Source organism: Diachasma alloeum, unplaced genomic scaffold (assembly GCF_001412515.2).
Source record: "Diachasma alloeum isolate Michigan unplaced genomic scaffold, Dall2.0 Dall_scaffold_00280, whole genome shotgun sequence".
NCBI lineage: Eukaryota > Metazoa > Arthropoda > Insecta > Hymenoptera > Braconidae > Diachasma > Diachasma alloeum.
The window spans coordinates 726,388-741,396 of NW_021680419.1; the positions used below are offsets into that span (position 1 = coordinate 726,388).

General features: G+C 39.1%; 3 protein-coding genes across 5 annotated transcripts in view; 1 reads left to right on the forward strand and 2 right to left on the reverse strand.

Annotated features, from left to right (window-relative positions):
• The window catches only part of LOC107038346 (flotillin-2), a 112,746-nt gene that overhangs the window by 75,334 nt on the left and 22,403 nt on the right, over nucleotides 1-15,009 (forward strand). The window contains exon 1 of one of the 3 annotated variants that reach the window (XM_015257390.2): nucleotides 8,323-8,421. The exons of the other annotated variants lie outside the window; for them this stretch is intronic. The gene's annotated coding sequence lies outside the window, so the exon portion shown is untranslated. Of the gene's footprint in view, nucleotides 1-8,322; nucleotides 8,422-15,009 lie in introns of those variants that run through there. 3 annotated transcript variants of the gene reach the window in all.
• On the reverse strand, nucleotides 1,197-4,548 carry LOC107038334 (glucose dehydrogenase [FAD, quinone]). The gene is made up of 3 exons (XM_015257378.1): nucleotides 4,292-4,548; nucleotides 1,967-3,370; nucleotides 1,197-1,625 (listed from the first exon to the last, which is right to left on the reverse strand). Exons 1-3 carry the CDS (start codon nucleotides 4,537-4,539, stop codon nucleotides 1,355-1,357), a joined length of 1,923 nt encoding a protein of 640 aa, XP_015112864.1. The 5' UTR covers nucleotides 4,540-4,548; the 3' UTR covers nucleotides 1,197-1,354.
• LOC107038335 (glucose dehydrogenase [FAD, quinone]) lies at nucleotides 9,237-13,941 on the reverse strand. Its single transcript, XM_015257379.1, has 3 exons — nucleotides 13,325-13,941; nucleotides 11,358-11,978; nucleotides 9,237-10,251 (listed from the first exon to the last, which is right to left on the reverse strand). The coding sequence occupies exons 1-3, from the start codon at nucleotides 13,939-13,941 to the stop codon at nucleotides 9,567-9,569; spliced, it is 1,923 nt and encodes a 640-aa protein (XP_015112865.1). The 3' UTR covers nucleotides 9,237-9,566.

The following is a 15,009-nucleotide window of genomic DNA, read 5'->3' on the forward strand; positions in this document are numbered from 1 at the left end:
CGTATAGAAATAATTTGTATAAAAAATATCCGTATAGAAAATTTCTATACGATTTTTTCATACGTACATGTCCTTGAATATTCATTTGTGGATGGTGAACATTATTTTTTGCAAAAACTTGAAGTATAATATATCGCTTGAATAGATTGGGCGGTTATCACTGATTATTAATAAGAATTGAACGAAAAATGAGGTGCGTTTGGCGATTTTTTCCCTAATCTCCTGAAATACTTTGTGCTGTCGTCTACCTAATTCTGGTGGTACTGGATTTTGTTGAGCTTCAGACTTGACTGAACGCGCGCTATAGCGCGCTGTAATTGTAACAATCATAATTGAAAATCTCAAAATTAAATTAATCATGAATTAAATTTGCCGTCTCAGACGACTGGAACCAATGAAGAATAAGCGTGACAGACTTGCGAGATATCAAATTTATCGAATTTAAGTGTATGTTCTTTTTAGAATAGGATACCGTCTCCTTTTCGCTACTTCACGCCCAATCGATAATTAATTGGTAAAATGGAAGAAGTTGATGAATTTTACATGAGATTGATGATTTTACGTGAGATTTAATTATTCAATTTCATATGAAAGCGTTCACTCAATTTCTCATTCATCTTGAGAATTCAAGAAAATTGGGTTTTTCATGTTGAACAATTATTGATTTTTCAATGAACGCTTGAATTTCCAAACTCATCGTGAAAATTGTACATCACATATAATTTAATTTTCAATAGATTTCTCTTCGTGCAACCCAGCAACTAGAGGATATAGTAAAATATCAGTCAACTTTTTTTACAGAAAATTTTATGACCTACAAAAAAGATGGTGGGTCATTTTTTTTTCCTGAACTAACTCGTTTCGAAAATACAATAATCCAGAAGTATATCTTTTGCGCGAACTTCGCGGTCATGGTTGAAAACCGGGGGTGTACCACTCCAAAGGATATCGATACCGAACTCAAGCTCAAATACAGTATCGTTTTCGAACATTTTCTCATATTTCAACTTCCTCCAGAGGTCAAAATCCATGGCCTTGCCGATTATCTTGGATTCTGTGGCTGAATATAGTAGTTGATATCCATTTTTCATTTCTTCTCTGGCAGCTACGGATCACCTGCGGTATGGGTTTACACAACGACTTATTTATGCCGATTATATCTCATATGCATCATCTCCAGTAAAAAAGTGATCGACTTTATCATAACAATGCAGTTTATTTATACTGACGATGTGCTATTCACGCAAGTCATGAGAGATTATTCTTAACAAATATTCTTCTCTTCAGCATACAATGAGATAAATTTAACAAGTCTTTATTCACATTTGAAATTCCTATACATAACAAAATTTTCCTAAATGCCGAACCACGTGTTTCCGATCATATCGGCTGCTTTTTCAGCGATCATGACGATTGAAGCCGTGGGATTGGCGTTTGGTACTTCTGGGTAGATCGAGGCGTCCGCTACTCTGATATTTGGGATTCCATGAACTCGAAGTTCTGGGTCTACCACAGCTGTTGGGTCAATTGCTGGGCCCATTTTGCAAGTTCCTGCTTGATGATTCTCTGGGCCCGTTTGGGTTCTGATCATGCATTCCCAGTAGGCGTCTGTCCCAAAGTGATATCTGAAAATTGAACATTTTCATAATTAACATGTGCAATAATCTCCTTTCTGCAACTGTTATGATTGACATTTTCACTGATCAAAAATTTCTTCTTAAATTGAGGAATTCGATATTCTCAATTTACGAATTCCAGAATTCTTTATTCATTCTATTATAGGGGAGAGTCGGACAAAATGAGACGTTTCGTAATCTTCTCCAGTTGTCAATATCTTCACTTACAAGTGAAGACATTGGCAATTGGAAAAGATCTCAACACGTCCCATTTTGCCCGGCCCCTAGATGTATCAATAAAATTTTTGAGTCTGTGTATTTCAGTCTGTCTATGATAAATTCAAATATACCTAGAACAGGCCCCAGCGTTGGTCTCCTCGAACCTCAAGTCCCACTTCTTCATCGTGGGCGTGTCGATTAATTCCTCGACCTTCCTAATGCCCTCCATAAGCACCATGAGATCCTGTTCATCAGTGAGATAATTAGGATACAGCAGTGGCCTATCCAGCGGATTCTTAGACCTCAACTTGAGCACGCCTCGTGTCTTAACAATAGCCGTAGTAGGTCTGGCAACTAATTCCCTCCTAGTCGGGCACGATCCAAAAGTCCCCCCAGGGCATTCGCCCTTGACACCGTGCATGGGGCATTTCGAGCTGAAGCCATCAAAGAACACTTGAATGTCAGGTACTCCTGGAGTTGTGTAAGAGCTCTCCAAAAATGCTGTGACCTGGGTCAATCCTGTACTACTCAGAGGTCCAGTGCGATTGTGCAAAAACTTCTCCACAGCTTCCACAGTTATGTCTTCGTAATGAGTGTCATTGATGGTCATCTTGATGCCAAATGACACGTGATTGTGGAGATTGCGACCGACAGGTAGATCCTGCCAAACGGGGATTCCCAGTTCATCAAGATCCTCTTTGGGTCCGATGCCGGAGTTCAGCAGAATCTGGGGGGATCCAATGGCACCAGCCGTGAGGATGATCTCTTTGTCAGCGCGAATGACTTTCCTAACACCATTCCTGTCAATGAGCTCAACCCCTCGCGCTGCGCCTTCCCAGTTGTGTCTCACGATCCTCGTGACATAAGCATGAGTTAGGATCTTCAGATTGGGTCGATGTGCGATCGGTCTGAGGTAGAGCCTAGACGTTGTCCCGCGTATACCGTCCTCAATAATCATGGGAGCAATCATGAAGCCTGTGCTGTCTTCACCAGCTAGTCTAGACGTCTTGTAACCCAACTCGGCAGCTGCCTTGAGGACCTCCTCGGTGAAGGCAGGTCTGTGATCGTAATACTTGATCTTTAAGGGGCCCCTCTCTCCCGTCGGTGGTCTGTCAGAGCCCGATGTCATCCCGGGGACTTCAACGTCCTCAGCGCGCTCGAAGTAGTGCTCAATCTCGTCGTACGACCAGCCATCGTTGCCCGCTCTTGCCCACCTGTTGAAGACCTCCGGGTGGCCTCTGACGTACATCATACCGTACATTCCGCCTGAACCGGACACCATTTTACCCCTCGGCCAGGTGCAGATCCCGTTGGTTTCTAGGCAGGCTGTGGGGTGCGGCTGCGTCGGCTCGGTCTTGTAGCTCCAGTCGAGGGAGGTGTTGATGGCGTTGAAGGCGAAGCCTGGAAAGGCTGTCATTGAGGGCTCTGGGGGGCCTGCCTCGATTAGAAGGACTTTCCAGAAGGGCACGTGGTCCGCCAGTCTTCTGGCTATTACTGGACCTGCTACTCCAGCACCGACGATTATGAAATCGAAGCTAGAAGAGAAATGGGGAGGTGAGAGGGGTTCATTCTGGTTGTGCGGTTTTTGGAATTGAAGGGGGCCCGGGTGGGAGAGGAGAAAAGGCCGAGGATAGCCCGGTAATAGCCAGTCTTCGGCCACCTTTGGCCCATTTCTCATCTCCTACCCTTTTGACGTGGATACGTCTATGGTTTCGTTTTGGGGGGGTCATTCGGTAAAAAAATGCTTATGCAGCCGCGCAATCTATCGGCGATGCTGACTGTCAATACATTACCAACCGTCGATCAATCGGTGAGATACCAACAGGTTGTTAGTCATAGAAATTTCCAGTTCAAAAATTTCTAGATTCAAAATTCCCTGTAAAAGGCGGATCGGCACGCCGTCAGTCGTAAATTGGCAATCAGAGAGTTAACATCGTATAGAGTAAAGAGTGTAAATATCTGGTGCAGTGGTAAAGTCAGTCTAGATATTACAGCTGTATCGAAGATATAGCCGCTGCGATTTTTTTCTAGAGGGACTCTATAAGAATTCTCTTCAAGTTCTCTTAGAATTGTATTCTTTTTTAAAGATTGGAAAGACGTATGTCCAATCGTTCACTAAAGTTCTGAAGTAAAATACATAGGATGCAAGTTCAGATTGTTTCAGAACTTTAGTAAATGATTATGTACGTGAAATGAAATGAAAAAAATTGAAATGCTTGGGAAAGCTCACGACCTTTCGCTATCCGGGCAAATGCTCTACCACTCAATTGAGGAATTAAATTGAGGAATGTGTTAATAATGGTTGATAAAGCCTTATTTGAATATTTCAATTTTTCTTTCAATTCTTGAAGAGTTCTTTCAATTACCAAAATCTTGAGACTACAAGGCCTCAAGTCACTCGAAATCACATGACGACAGGATTTCGTCCGTAATGACCCAATGATTCTAATACTCACGTCTCATACTCCTCAATCTCATGGGTTTCAAATCTCCTGCAAGGATCGGCAATGTCACACCTCGCCATCATAGTAGTCTGCAGCAACATCATAAACCCCGACAGACTTGAGCACGCGTCCTGCATGAACGGTGTGTCCTCAAACCGGCATTCTCCAGTGCTATAATACTTATCACAGGCGTGAGTGCTGTTCATCTCCGGCACCTGCAAACCAGACCTCAGTTGACTACTACTCCCCACACAATCCATCAAGTTGCTCAAGTCGCTGTTAACAAGGCTTCTTAACTATTAACCCCATTCGTCAACAGTTACGGGATAACGGAAAGCCACTGTTTCCTCGAAATTTTCAAACAAATTTCCCGCTCAAAGTTATCAATATTTTCATCCTCATCATCACCTCCTGGAGATTAATGTGCTTCGATCAGTAAAAATATCGATAACTTTCGGCAGGAGATTTGTTGAAAAATTTCGAAAATTAGCCCTTAAAGTAGCTCTACCCTTACGGTAAATTCAAAGATTATTGAAAACTGCAAAAAAATTGCAGAAAACTCGATTAGATTTGGAATTCTAATTTTTTTTTATCAATTTAATTATCGTTTTGGTTTTTCAAAGAAGAAATGTTTAAAGATCAGCATTTAACCCAGTGTCTTATGTGAAAATCACCATTTCCATTGTAATCAAAGATTAAAATCTGAACTTTTTTTCATTAGATGTGAAAAAATCAAGCATTTTTTTGACACCTCATAAAAAATAATCCACCGTTTTACAAACAAGTTGTATTATTTATTTATAAGAGGGAAATGATTGAAAAAATATCAATATATTGCGAAATTTAATTTAGATAATACTGACTGGGTATGATTTTTTNTCACTCGAAATCACATGACGACAGGATTTCGTCCGTAATGACCCAATGATTCTAATACTCACGTCTCATACTCCTCAATCTCATGGGTTTCAAATCTCCTGCAAGGATCGGCAATGTCACACCTCGCCATCATAGTAGTCTGCAGCAACATCATAAACCCCGACAGACTTGAGCACGCGTCCTGCATGAACGGTGTGTCCTCAAACCGGCATTCTCCAGTGCTATAATACTTATCACAGGCGTGAGTGCTGTTCATCTCCGGCACCTGCAAACCAGACCTCAGTTGACTACTACTCCCCACACAATCCATCAAGTTGCTCAAGTCGCTGTTAACAAGGCTTCTTAACTATTAACCCCATTCGTCAACAGTTACGGGATAACGGAAAGCCACTGTTTCCTCGAAATTTTCAAACAAATTTCCCGCTCAAAGTTATCAATATTTTCATCCTCATCATCACCTCCTGGAGATTAATGTGCTTCGATCAGTAAAAATATCGATAACTTTCGGCAGGAGATTTGTTGAAAAATTTCGAAAATTAGCCCTTAAAGTAGCTCTACCCTTACGGTAAATTCAAAGATTATTGAAAACTGCAAAAAAATTGCAGAAAACTCGATTAGATTTGGAATTCTAATTTTTTTTTCTCAATTTAATTATCGTTTTGGTTTTTCAAAGAAGAAATGTTTAAAAATCAGCATTTAACCCAGTGTCTTATGTGAAAATCACCATTTCCATTGTAATCAAAGATTAAAATCTGAACTTTTTTTCATTAGATGTGAAAAAATCAAGCATTTTTTTGACACCTCATAAAAAATAATCCACCGTTTTACAAACAAGTTGTATTATTTATTTATAAGAGGGAAATGATTGAAAAAATATCAATATATTGCGAAATTTAATTTAGATAATACTGACTGGGTATGATTTTTTTCAAATTGTTTCCATGTAATTTAGTTGAAAAATTTAAAAACTGAAAATATCCAAAAGTACAGCGCACCCCGGCCGAAGGGTAGAACTACTTTACGGAGTGTCATTAATTTCCACGAAGCCATGTGCAGAAAACCGCGATTACCGAGTGGCTAAAGCCAGCAAAATCCATGTCCCCACGACTTTCCAACCGAAGTGTTGTCAAAAATGTGTCCCCACAACTCTTAAATATCAAACCCCTGTCATCGTCTGAGATTAAGTTCACCTTGGCACATATGATAACTCGCCCGCATTATTCAAAAAAATCTATCCTCCTCCAGTTTGAATAAATTGAGAAAAAAAAAGAATCAAAAAAATCCGCATCAACCAAAAAGCAGAAAACGCGTCGAAAGAAACAAGAAGGAAGAGAAACTATTACCCAAGGCGGTGGAAGTGCCGTAGCCCCGCAGAACACCAGAAGTATCGGAGTAATCCACCGTACCATTCTGAATTAATACCTGTGGACAAGAAGATATTCCGGATATAAGAAGCAATGGAACGTCGATTGCCACCTCCTGACCAGTGAAATCCCATTCAATTGCGCCACATTATGACGGAGACAGTGTGTGTGCTCGAGGGTTGCCCCCAGAGCTCTTTCGTTACTGGCAAACAGAAAAAAAAATACGCCTCAGCGGATGCTGGAAACACTCGTATCTTCCAGTCAAAAATTTATCTCACATACGTATCATTAACTTTCCCCACTCATCACTGCACGATAACCACGGCCCCAGTGACAATTGACTGATATTTATTTTCATTTTCACCATTTGTGTCCCGGAATTTGGCCATGCTTTGACGTCACATCGTCCATACAATTGCAAACAATAGGGACTCGCTTTGGTGATTATAATTACCTCGATAATTTTTTATCCGGCTATTTCCACACGTATTCACCTCCAGGACTGCTCCCGGTGATCACTGATCACTCCTATATACCGTCTCAATGAGGAAACTATCGGATATAATGTATCTGGCAATAATGTGCGAGATAACAATTCTAATGTAGTTTCCGGTGATGAAGGGGAAACAATTTGTTCTTGGAAGGAAAACTAATAGATATGGGATTCCACTTGGAATTTGAAATTTAAAGTTATTTTGTAGTGCGGCAACTGAGACCTTCCAAACCCATGCAGAGGTACTTCCAGGTTACATACCAAAATTCCCACCCCACAATACCAACCATCAAAATTCCGACCCCAAAAAACCCACCACCGAAATTCTCACTAACAAAAATTCCTTGCGACAGAAACGCCACACGACGAAAACCCTCGTGACGGAACCCCCAGTCAATGATCCCACCACAATCTACGTGAAATAGATAGTTACAGCACAAATAAATACCTGAATTTTATGATGAAGGAGACATTTAATACCCAATTACGAGGAATAGCGAACGATGAAGACACTCAGAAATATGAGCCCCGGTCGTTTATAATTGGTCAGTTATCGACAACACTTCGACTACAACATATCACAATGACTACACCAACTATCACGATAACGATATGCTCAGTATTATAAAAGACTAAAAAAAGTAGTAAAAGAGTATGGAAATGTTGACATTCTAGAGTACCTACGCCGTATTGCCTATAATGTTGTATTGTAAATACTGACCAATTGAAAATGTAAAATGTGGGAATTAGTTCGAGAATTAATATTTGGTAATTTGTATATTGTAAATTAAATGAATTAAATGTTGCAATCAATAATATCAGTTGTATGGGAATTATAGACGGGAGGATTATAAGAAAGGAATAATAACAATGGGAATTTTGACCGGGGAATTTTGGTGGTGGCTATTTTGTATTACCGACTTCCAGCGATGTCCAGAGTACATTCTCGACGAAAAATGTAGCTTCTTATATTCGACAACTCCGCAAATAAGGAATTTCTGGGTTGTTTGGAATTCATTTTATTTAGAAAAATACAGAAATTGTTGAAGAATGATTTAGCCGTCAACCTGTTTGGCAAATATGATTTTGTGCGCTTGTTTGAACAGCTTTTTCCTTAGTCTTTGTACTTGAATTATCCTCGATGTGAGAGTCATCAGTTCCATCAAGTTTTAATGAATAATTATGGAGGGGTAAACCGGATTGATGTGTCAGCGCAACATCTTCTTCGTTAGGTGCGCAAGCGAGGGATTTTCCTGGGTCAGGTTGTAGTTTTGTTGAGAAATACGCGCGAGTCAAGTGTTTGGTATTCGACTCTTTCTGTCTGCGGCTTTTTCAGGGATTGTGATCATTGGGCCCTCAGCAGGTGCCATTTTGCAGGGATCAACTAGACGATGAATTGTCATTGGGTAAGGTCTTAGTTCAAACCTCCAGAAATTGTCGCACAGGCAGACATTTCAATTGATAATTATGTATAATTCAGTAGCGAAGGGGTAAAAGGTTCAAGTCGATTCATCTCTCAGTTGAGTTTTTGAGGAATATTCCCGAATCTAACAGAAGTAGCGAAATTTGCGTAATCACATTTGTTGTAGATCTCAATCGGCTCTACAAAAAAGGTTATAAGGACAATTTTGCTATCTCCCTTAGATTCCGAGATATTCATTGAAAACTGGCGAAGATTTTTGGATGAAATTTGCAGTACACTTCTTGGATATTTTATTTCTATACTGTGATAGTTTCACGGAAGTTCCAAGGAATTTTGGCATGAAAAATTCAAAATTTTATGGTGAAATCTATGGAAATTGGAGATTTTAGCGTAATTTCGTACTGAATATTCAGGGTTTCATTTAAAATTCAACTAAAAAATTTGAAACTTCATTGAATTTTCCTTGAAATTCGAAATTTTAATTTTTTTCTAACAGTGTACGAAGTATTTGCCATATTTGCCACCCACACTGTTAAAAAAAATTGACTGAATTTTGTGGTGAAAGACCTTGAATTCGATTTAAGGGGAAAAAGTCAATGGAATTTCAAGGTTCTCTGAAAATTCAAGTAAAGTTCCGATTTTTTAGCGACAAAAAGACAGAAATTCCACAATTTACATGAATTTTCAAATGAAAAAAAATATTCACAGCCAGTTCCCTTGAATTTTCAGGGCATTCTTTTAACGTTCTTGGAATTCCAGGAATTTTTCAAGTAATTCCCTAAAAATTCAGAAGAATCTGGAATTCAGGGAGAGATTTCTCAGTTTTCCTGATCTTTCACTATTTTTCCATGAAATTATGAATTTTCAATGTCAAAATGCCTTGAAATTGCAGTGGATGTATTTCTCATACTAATGTTAATTCAAAATTTGGTACTATTCTTAAAACATTCATGTTTTTATTGAAAAATTCAACTGAGTTTGAGAATTCTCGTCCTCCTGCTCTTGAGAAATTTGAAATTTTATTGAATTTTCCGTGAAACCCGAAATTTAATTTTTTTCCCCAAATGGAGTTCAATATTACTCTCCTAAAAATGTCTAGTCAGCTGTCCACGAACTTTAAATTTTTGTCTACCAATGTACAAAGTATTTGCCACATTTGCCATCCAACTCCTGCCAATCTTCCTTGATCATATCCGCAGCTTTCTCAGCGATCATAATCGTCGGAGCATTTGTATTTCCATTAACAATATTCGGCATTATGGATGCGTCGACAACTCTCAGTCCACTGATACCGTGAACCCTCAACCGCGCATCAACAACCGCCATTGGATCCCCAACAGGTCCCATTTTGCACGTACCAACAGGATGATAAATCGTCATTGTGTAAGACCTCGCTTGACATCTCCAGAAATCATCGGACAGGAATTCAAATTTCGCACATTCCGGTATGACATTTGGATTTATATTGGCGTTTATACGCCTCATGGCCTTGGTCTGACTCATGGCATGGACGAACTTGGCACCTTCTACTATGACGTCTAGGTCGCGCGGGTCGTCGAGGTAGTTGGGAACGATTATGGGCTTTTCGCGGGGATTTGGGCTCCTCAGTTTTATGTAACCTCGGCTTCGGGGGCGCAGGAGGAGGGGCACTGCGTTGTACGCTTCTCGCCAGAGAAGGGGTTCATATACTTCGGAATAAATTTCCGATTGGAGACCACAGTCCCGCATACCGTGGAGTCCACCGTCTGAGTTGTCCGCTGCTGACGCCAGGAATAGCTGGATGTCTGGGTAGTCCTCGGAGGCATTCGCGAATCTAGAATTCAATTGGCACATTTACTTTAATTCATACGTTTTATTGATTTACTGTTATTATTTTATGGTATTTATTTTATTTCTTTTTACACCAAATTTAGGGCCATTCTTGAGGTTTTTCAGACAACTTTTAATTTTTTCTTCATCATTGGGACTTATGAGAATTCATAAAACAATTTTAACGAAATTCGGTAAATCCTTCACGCACGAAATCTAGTGGAGTTCTATTGAAATTTCTATTAGTTTTCGGCCGATTCTGTTGGAATATTCAGTAGATAATGTATTGAAAATGTCAATGAAATTCAATTTTTTTATACAACTGATGATATTTAAATAGTTTCTATAGAATTTCCTCAGCTCAAATTTTCCAGGTTTTTTTCATTCCATTTTTCATTTCTTTCCATCAAGAAAATCAAACAAAAAAACTTGGAAAATTTGAGCCGAAGAAATTCTATAGAAAATGTCTTAATAGAATAAGTTGTATAAAAAAATCTAATTCTATTGACTTTTTCTACAGAATATTTCCTATTGACCATTTCATACATCTCCCGGAATTTCCCAGATTTCCATTCATTTTCATACAATACTAGAATTGAAATTTACCATTTTCATTATTTTTTTTTCTCAAACTGTGAATTTTCAGTGCCGAAATTCCTCAAAATTTCCTTAAATTTTCCTTGAAATTATTTTTTTTGTGAAAAGTACAATGTATTCACTTTGATGGCAGATTTAAATTGCCGAATGAAACATCAGAGTTATAAACATTGGAAGAAAAGAAATCAAGTGTCCATTTAACCGCACCCTCTCCAATACCGGAAATTGAGTCGATTTAGCCTATTCGTGAGTTTTCAATGAATATCTCGAAATCTAAGGCAGACAGCAAAATTTCTGTTAAGACCTTTTCGGTAGAGCACATTGAGAGCTTCAAAAAAGATAGATACGAAAATTTCTCTATCTCCCTTAGATTTGGAAATTTTCCTCGACAACTCAGCTAAGAGCTAAGTCGACTTGAACCGTTTGACCACTTCGCTACTGAATTTGTAGCAGTGTAGCTCTCTTGCTCTCCACAACACATCTAGCAAAATTCTTTCAAAATGGAAAACTCACTTGGTTTTGATGAACGCCATGACTTCGCACGCAGGCACAGTGTGCAGAGGTCCAGTCTTATTGACAATGAATTCCTTAATGGAATAATAAGTCAGTAGTTTCGGCAGAACACAGGAGAACCCGTAAGGGCTATTGTCCCCAGTGGGTGGGTCAATGAGGTACGTCATTCCACCGATGGCAATATGATCCTGAAGATTCCTCCCCACCCCCGGTGAATCCTCAATGACCCTGACCCCAACATCCTCGAGATGCTCTCGGGGTCCAACGCCCGACAGCATGAGGAGCTGGGGCGACTGGATGGCCCCTGCGGACAGGATCACCTCTCGATTCGCGTGGACAGTGCACTTTCTCCCTCGTCTTCTCCGGAACGTCACTCCGCGCGCAGTCTTGGACGTCTCCTCGATGAGGATCTCCTCGACCATTGCGTGTGTCAGAATGTGGAGATTCTTTCTGCGAGACACTGGTCGCAGAAAAGCCTTCGCTGTGCTGCACCGAAGGCCCTCTCGAAGGGTTCCATAAGACTGGGAGAAGCCTGACTGCTGGGGACCGTTGATGTCCAGAGTGTCGTAACCCATTTCCCTCCCTGCTTGAAGAAAATACTGAGACACTGGGGAATGATATCTGAAAAGAGGCGCTAATGAAATTGAGGTGCAGCTGAGATCTCTGGGGAGGCGTTTGCAGTACAATTCCGTTGTGCCAAGAAATTTCTACGCGAATTAATCATTCAAATTGATTAAGTTATTAATTCAGTAGCGAAATTGTAAAACGGTTCAAGTCGACTCTTCTCCCAGTTGAGTTTTTGAGGAATATTTCGGAATTTAAGGGAGATAGCGAAATTTTTGTAATTGCTTTTGGTGTGGCCCTTAATCGGCTCTACAAAAAAGGTCATAACAATGATTTTGCTATCTCCGTTAGATTCCCAGATATTCATTGAAACCTGGTCAATAGTTAAAATTGACTTGTGCCGTTTTACCACTCTGCTACTGAATTATTTTTTAAATAGTTTTTTACATTTGATATCTCAAACAAATTCGTCTGATATAAATCAGTAGCGAAGGGGTAAAAGGAGATAAGTACATTAAAAAAAATGTTTTTGCGTGAATCACAATGAAACATTAATCTTTAAATGGGAATTATAATATTACGAATTTCGAAAAAAATGGACTTATCATTTTTTACCACTTCGCTATTGAAATAAATTTTGATTTAAGGAAAATCTGGAGAATTTTCGACAGAAATCTAGTAAATAATACAATTATTCTGGTAAAAATTACAATACTTATGTGAAATTTCCACACGGAGAGGAATTTTTGTTAGAACTTACCTTTAAACACACTTGTGAGAAAATTTAATAGAAAAACCTAGCGTTTTCTCCAAGAAATCCTGTTGAAAATTACGCAGTTTTCTTGCGCCTGAATTTTCCCCGTTTTTCTTGGATTTTATTACGAGAAACGAATAAAGATGTAGCGAAGAAAACGTGAAAAAAAGCGCCCAAGAATTTCTATAGAAAAATAAAAATCTGTAGATTTATTTGCTATCAAATATTTCTCAACAAAAAACAAGTAGAATTTTTTAATAGAATTCTAATAGAACTTCAAGGGAATTCTGATAGAGTTCCAATATAAGTTGATTAGAATTGCTCAAGGAAAATCTTAACAAAACTGGTGAAAAAGTTCACTATTTAAAGTTGAAATTTCCTAAAACATTGGAATTTTTACTGAAGCCATCTGATTTTTTTTCCTCAACGTTTGATGAACATTCCTGAAAGCTCAATTACTACCATTTTCGCATCGTTTCTTGTATAAATTTCCCCCTGACTTCGAAATACTCCAATTGTCACCAGAATTATTGCATATTTCACTGGAATAATGGTTTAAGAAATCTTCAAATCCCCATACGCTTCTCGAAAACTCGAATTTCGAAATAATTTTCATGTTTCTCTCCGCGTGATCCCCAGTCGTAATCACCTGAACCGTTCAACTGTGAGAGGTCCATCGCGTCCATGATACTCCGACTCCTCGAGGCCCTCAACAGAAATATTCTCCGACTTCTTGAAATACGGGAGAACACTCTCATAATCCCAGCCATAATTGCCAGCGTCTCTCCACTCATCGTAATCCCTCCTGTTTCCCCTGACGTAGAGCATGGCATTCAGAACACTGCTTCCACCGAGGACCTTTCCCCTCGGCCAATTGCACTGACCCTGATTCATTCCCCTGCAGTAATTCTGAGATGACTCTGTCTTAAACTGCCAATCGAGGGCAGTGTGCTGCAGTGTAGGAAAAAAAAGTGGAACATCAGTGAGTATTGTCTCATCACCACCAGCTTCGAGCAGCAGAACTGTCCAATTAGCGTTCTCAGAGAGCCGATTTGCCAGGACACAACCGGCCGAACCACCCCCGATTATCACGAAGTCATAACGACTCTGGAGCTCTCGACGGGGCACAACGCGTATCCGATTTTCCCGATCCACGATGTCCCGTCGGAGGAGAAGAATGAAGAAACGGAGGAGGAGAAAAAATCCCAGCTCTTGCTGGTACGACAAGGCCACTCTTGCCGATGAGAACAAACACATCAGGGTCATTCCACTTTTTTTAAAATCTATTTCTTCTTCACTCGATCCCAACGTGGAATCATCGTGAATTCGACTGTCAGACTGATTCTCCGGGCATCGCGCACAAAGAGAAACATTCAATAAAAATTACGTATCTTTTCCGTAATTCCGGAGCGAAATGTGGTTGCGAAATTTTACGGAACTGTCACGGAATCTTTACTGAGCATTCCGTTATTTTTGTCTGAATCTCCTGTAAAAATTACAATACCGTCACTTAAATTTTATGAGTCGATTCCGTAATCGTTGAGCGAATTGTTAGCTTCGTAATTTTTACTGAACATTTCTCTACGTGCGCGCGTGCAAATGTGGCACTGTGCACTCGTCAGCATTATTTTTGGTCTTGCAACATGTTTTGTATTATACATTTGTGAATCGCGTGTTGTCATTCAGAGTCAGTTGTTCATTTCGTTGATTCCAGATTTTTTTAGCTGATGAATGTGGAGAGTAGGTGAAATCGGTTTTTTTACTGTGAATTTCAGGAAAAGAAATGAGCTTTTTATTTTTCTACGTGGCTTATTTTTTTGAGTTATTTTTTAATTTTTTTTCTCGTTATGGAAAAAATTGTAACGATATGAATTCTGTAGGAAAATAAGTATCTGCTTTTTTTATTTACTTATTTATTTCAAAGTCAAACTGCCGAGGCCGATAACATGAGTAATTACAGTAGTGATGAAGATAATGAAGTTCATCTTGAGAGGGATTATGTAGCTATTTATATACATTACGTAAGATTTGGAGAAAATGAACGTAAAATTCTGATACACGGACGAAAAAATTTAATAGAAAAACCTATCGAATTCGTTAGAAAATTCTATTGAATTTCTATTAAACTTTCTATTAGTTTTTGGCTGATTCTATTGACATGTTCAGTAGAAAACATTCAGTAGAAAAAGTCAACAGAATTCGATTTTTCTATATAACTTATTCTTTTCATACATTTTCTATAGAATTTGCTCGACTCAAATCCTGATTTTTAAACATTTCTTCTTTGAAAAACCAAGACGATAATTAAATTGAGAAAAAAATTAGAATTCCGAA

Coding starts and splice junctions, on each gene's coding strand:
- LOC107038334 (XM_015257378.1), bottom strand. CDS start 4,539: ATGGATTGTGTGGGGAGTAGTAGTCAACTGAGGTCTGGTTTGCAGGTG. Junction 3,371..4,291: donor GAGATTGAGGAGTATGAGAC/GTGAGTATTAGA, acceptor TTTCTCTTCTAG/CTTCGATTTCATAATCGTCG. Junction 1,626..1,966: donor AACGCTGGGGCCTGTTCTAG/GTATATTTGAAT, acceptor TTCAATTTTCAG/ATATCACTTTGGGACAGACG.
- LOC107038335 (XM_015257379.1), bottom strand. CDS start 13,941: ATGACCCTGATGTGTTTGTTCTCATCGGCAAGAGTGGCCTTGTCGTAC. Junction 11,979..13,324: donor CTCACAGTTGAACGGTTCAG/GTGATTACGACT, acceptor GCCTCTTTTCAG/ATATCATTCCCCAGTGTCTC. Junction 10,252..11,357: donor ATGGCGTTCATCAAAACCAA/GTGAGTTTTCCA, acceptor ATTGAATTCTAG/ATTCGCGAATGCCTCCGAGG.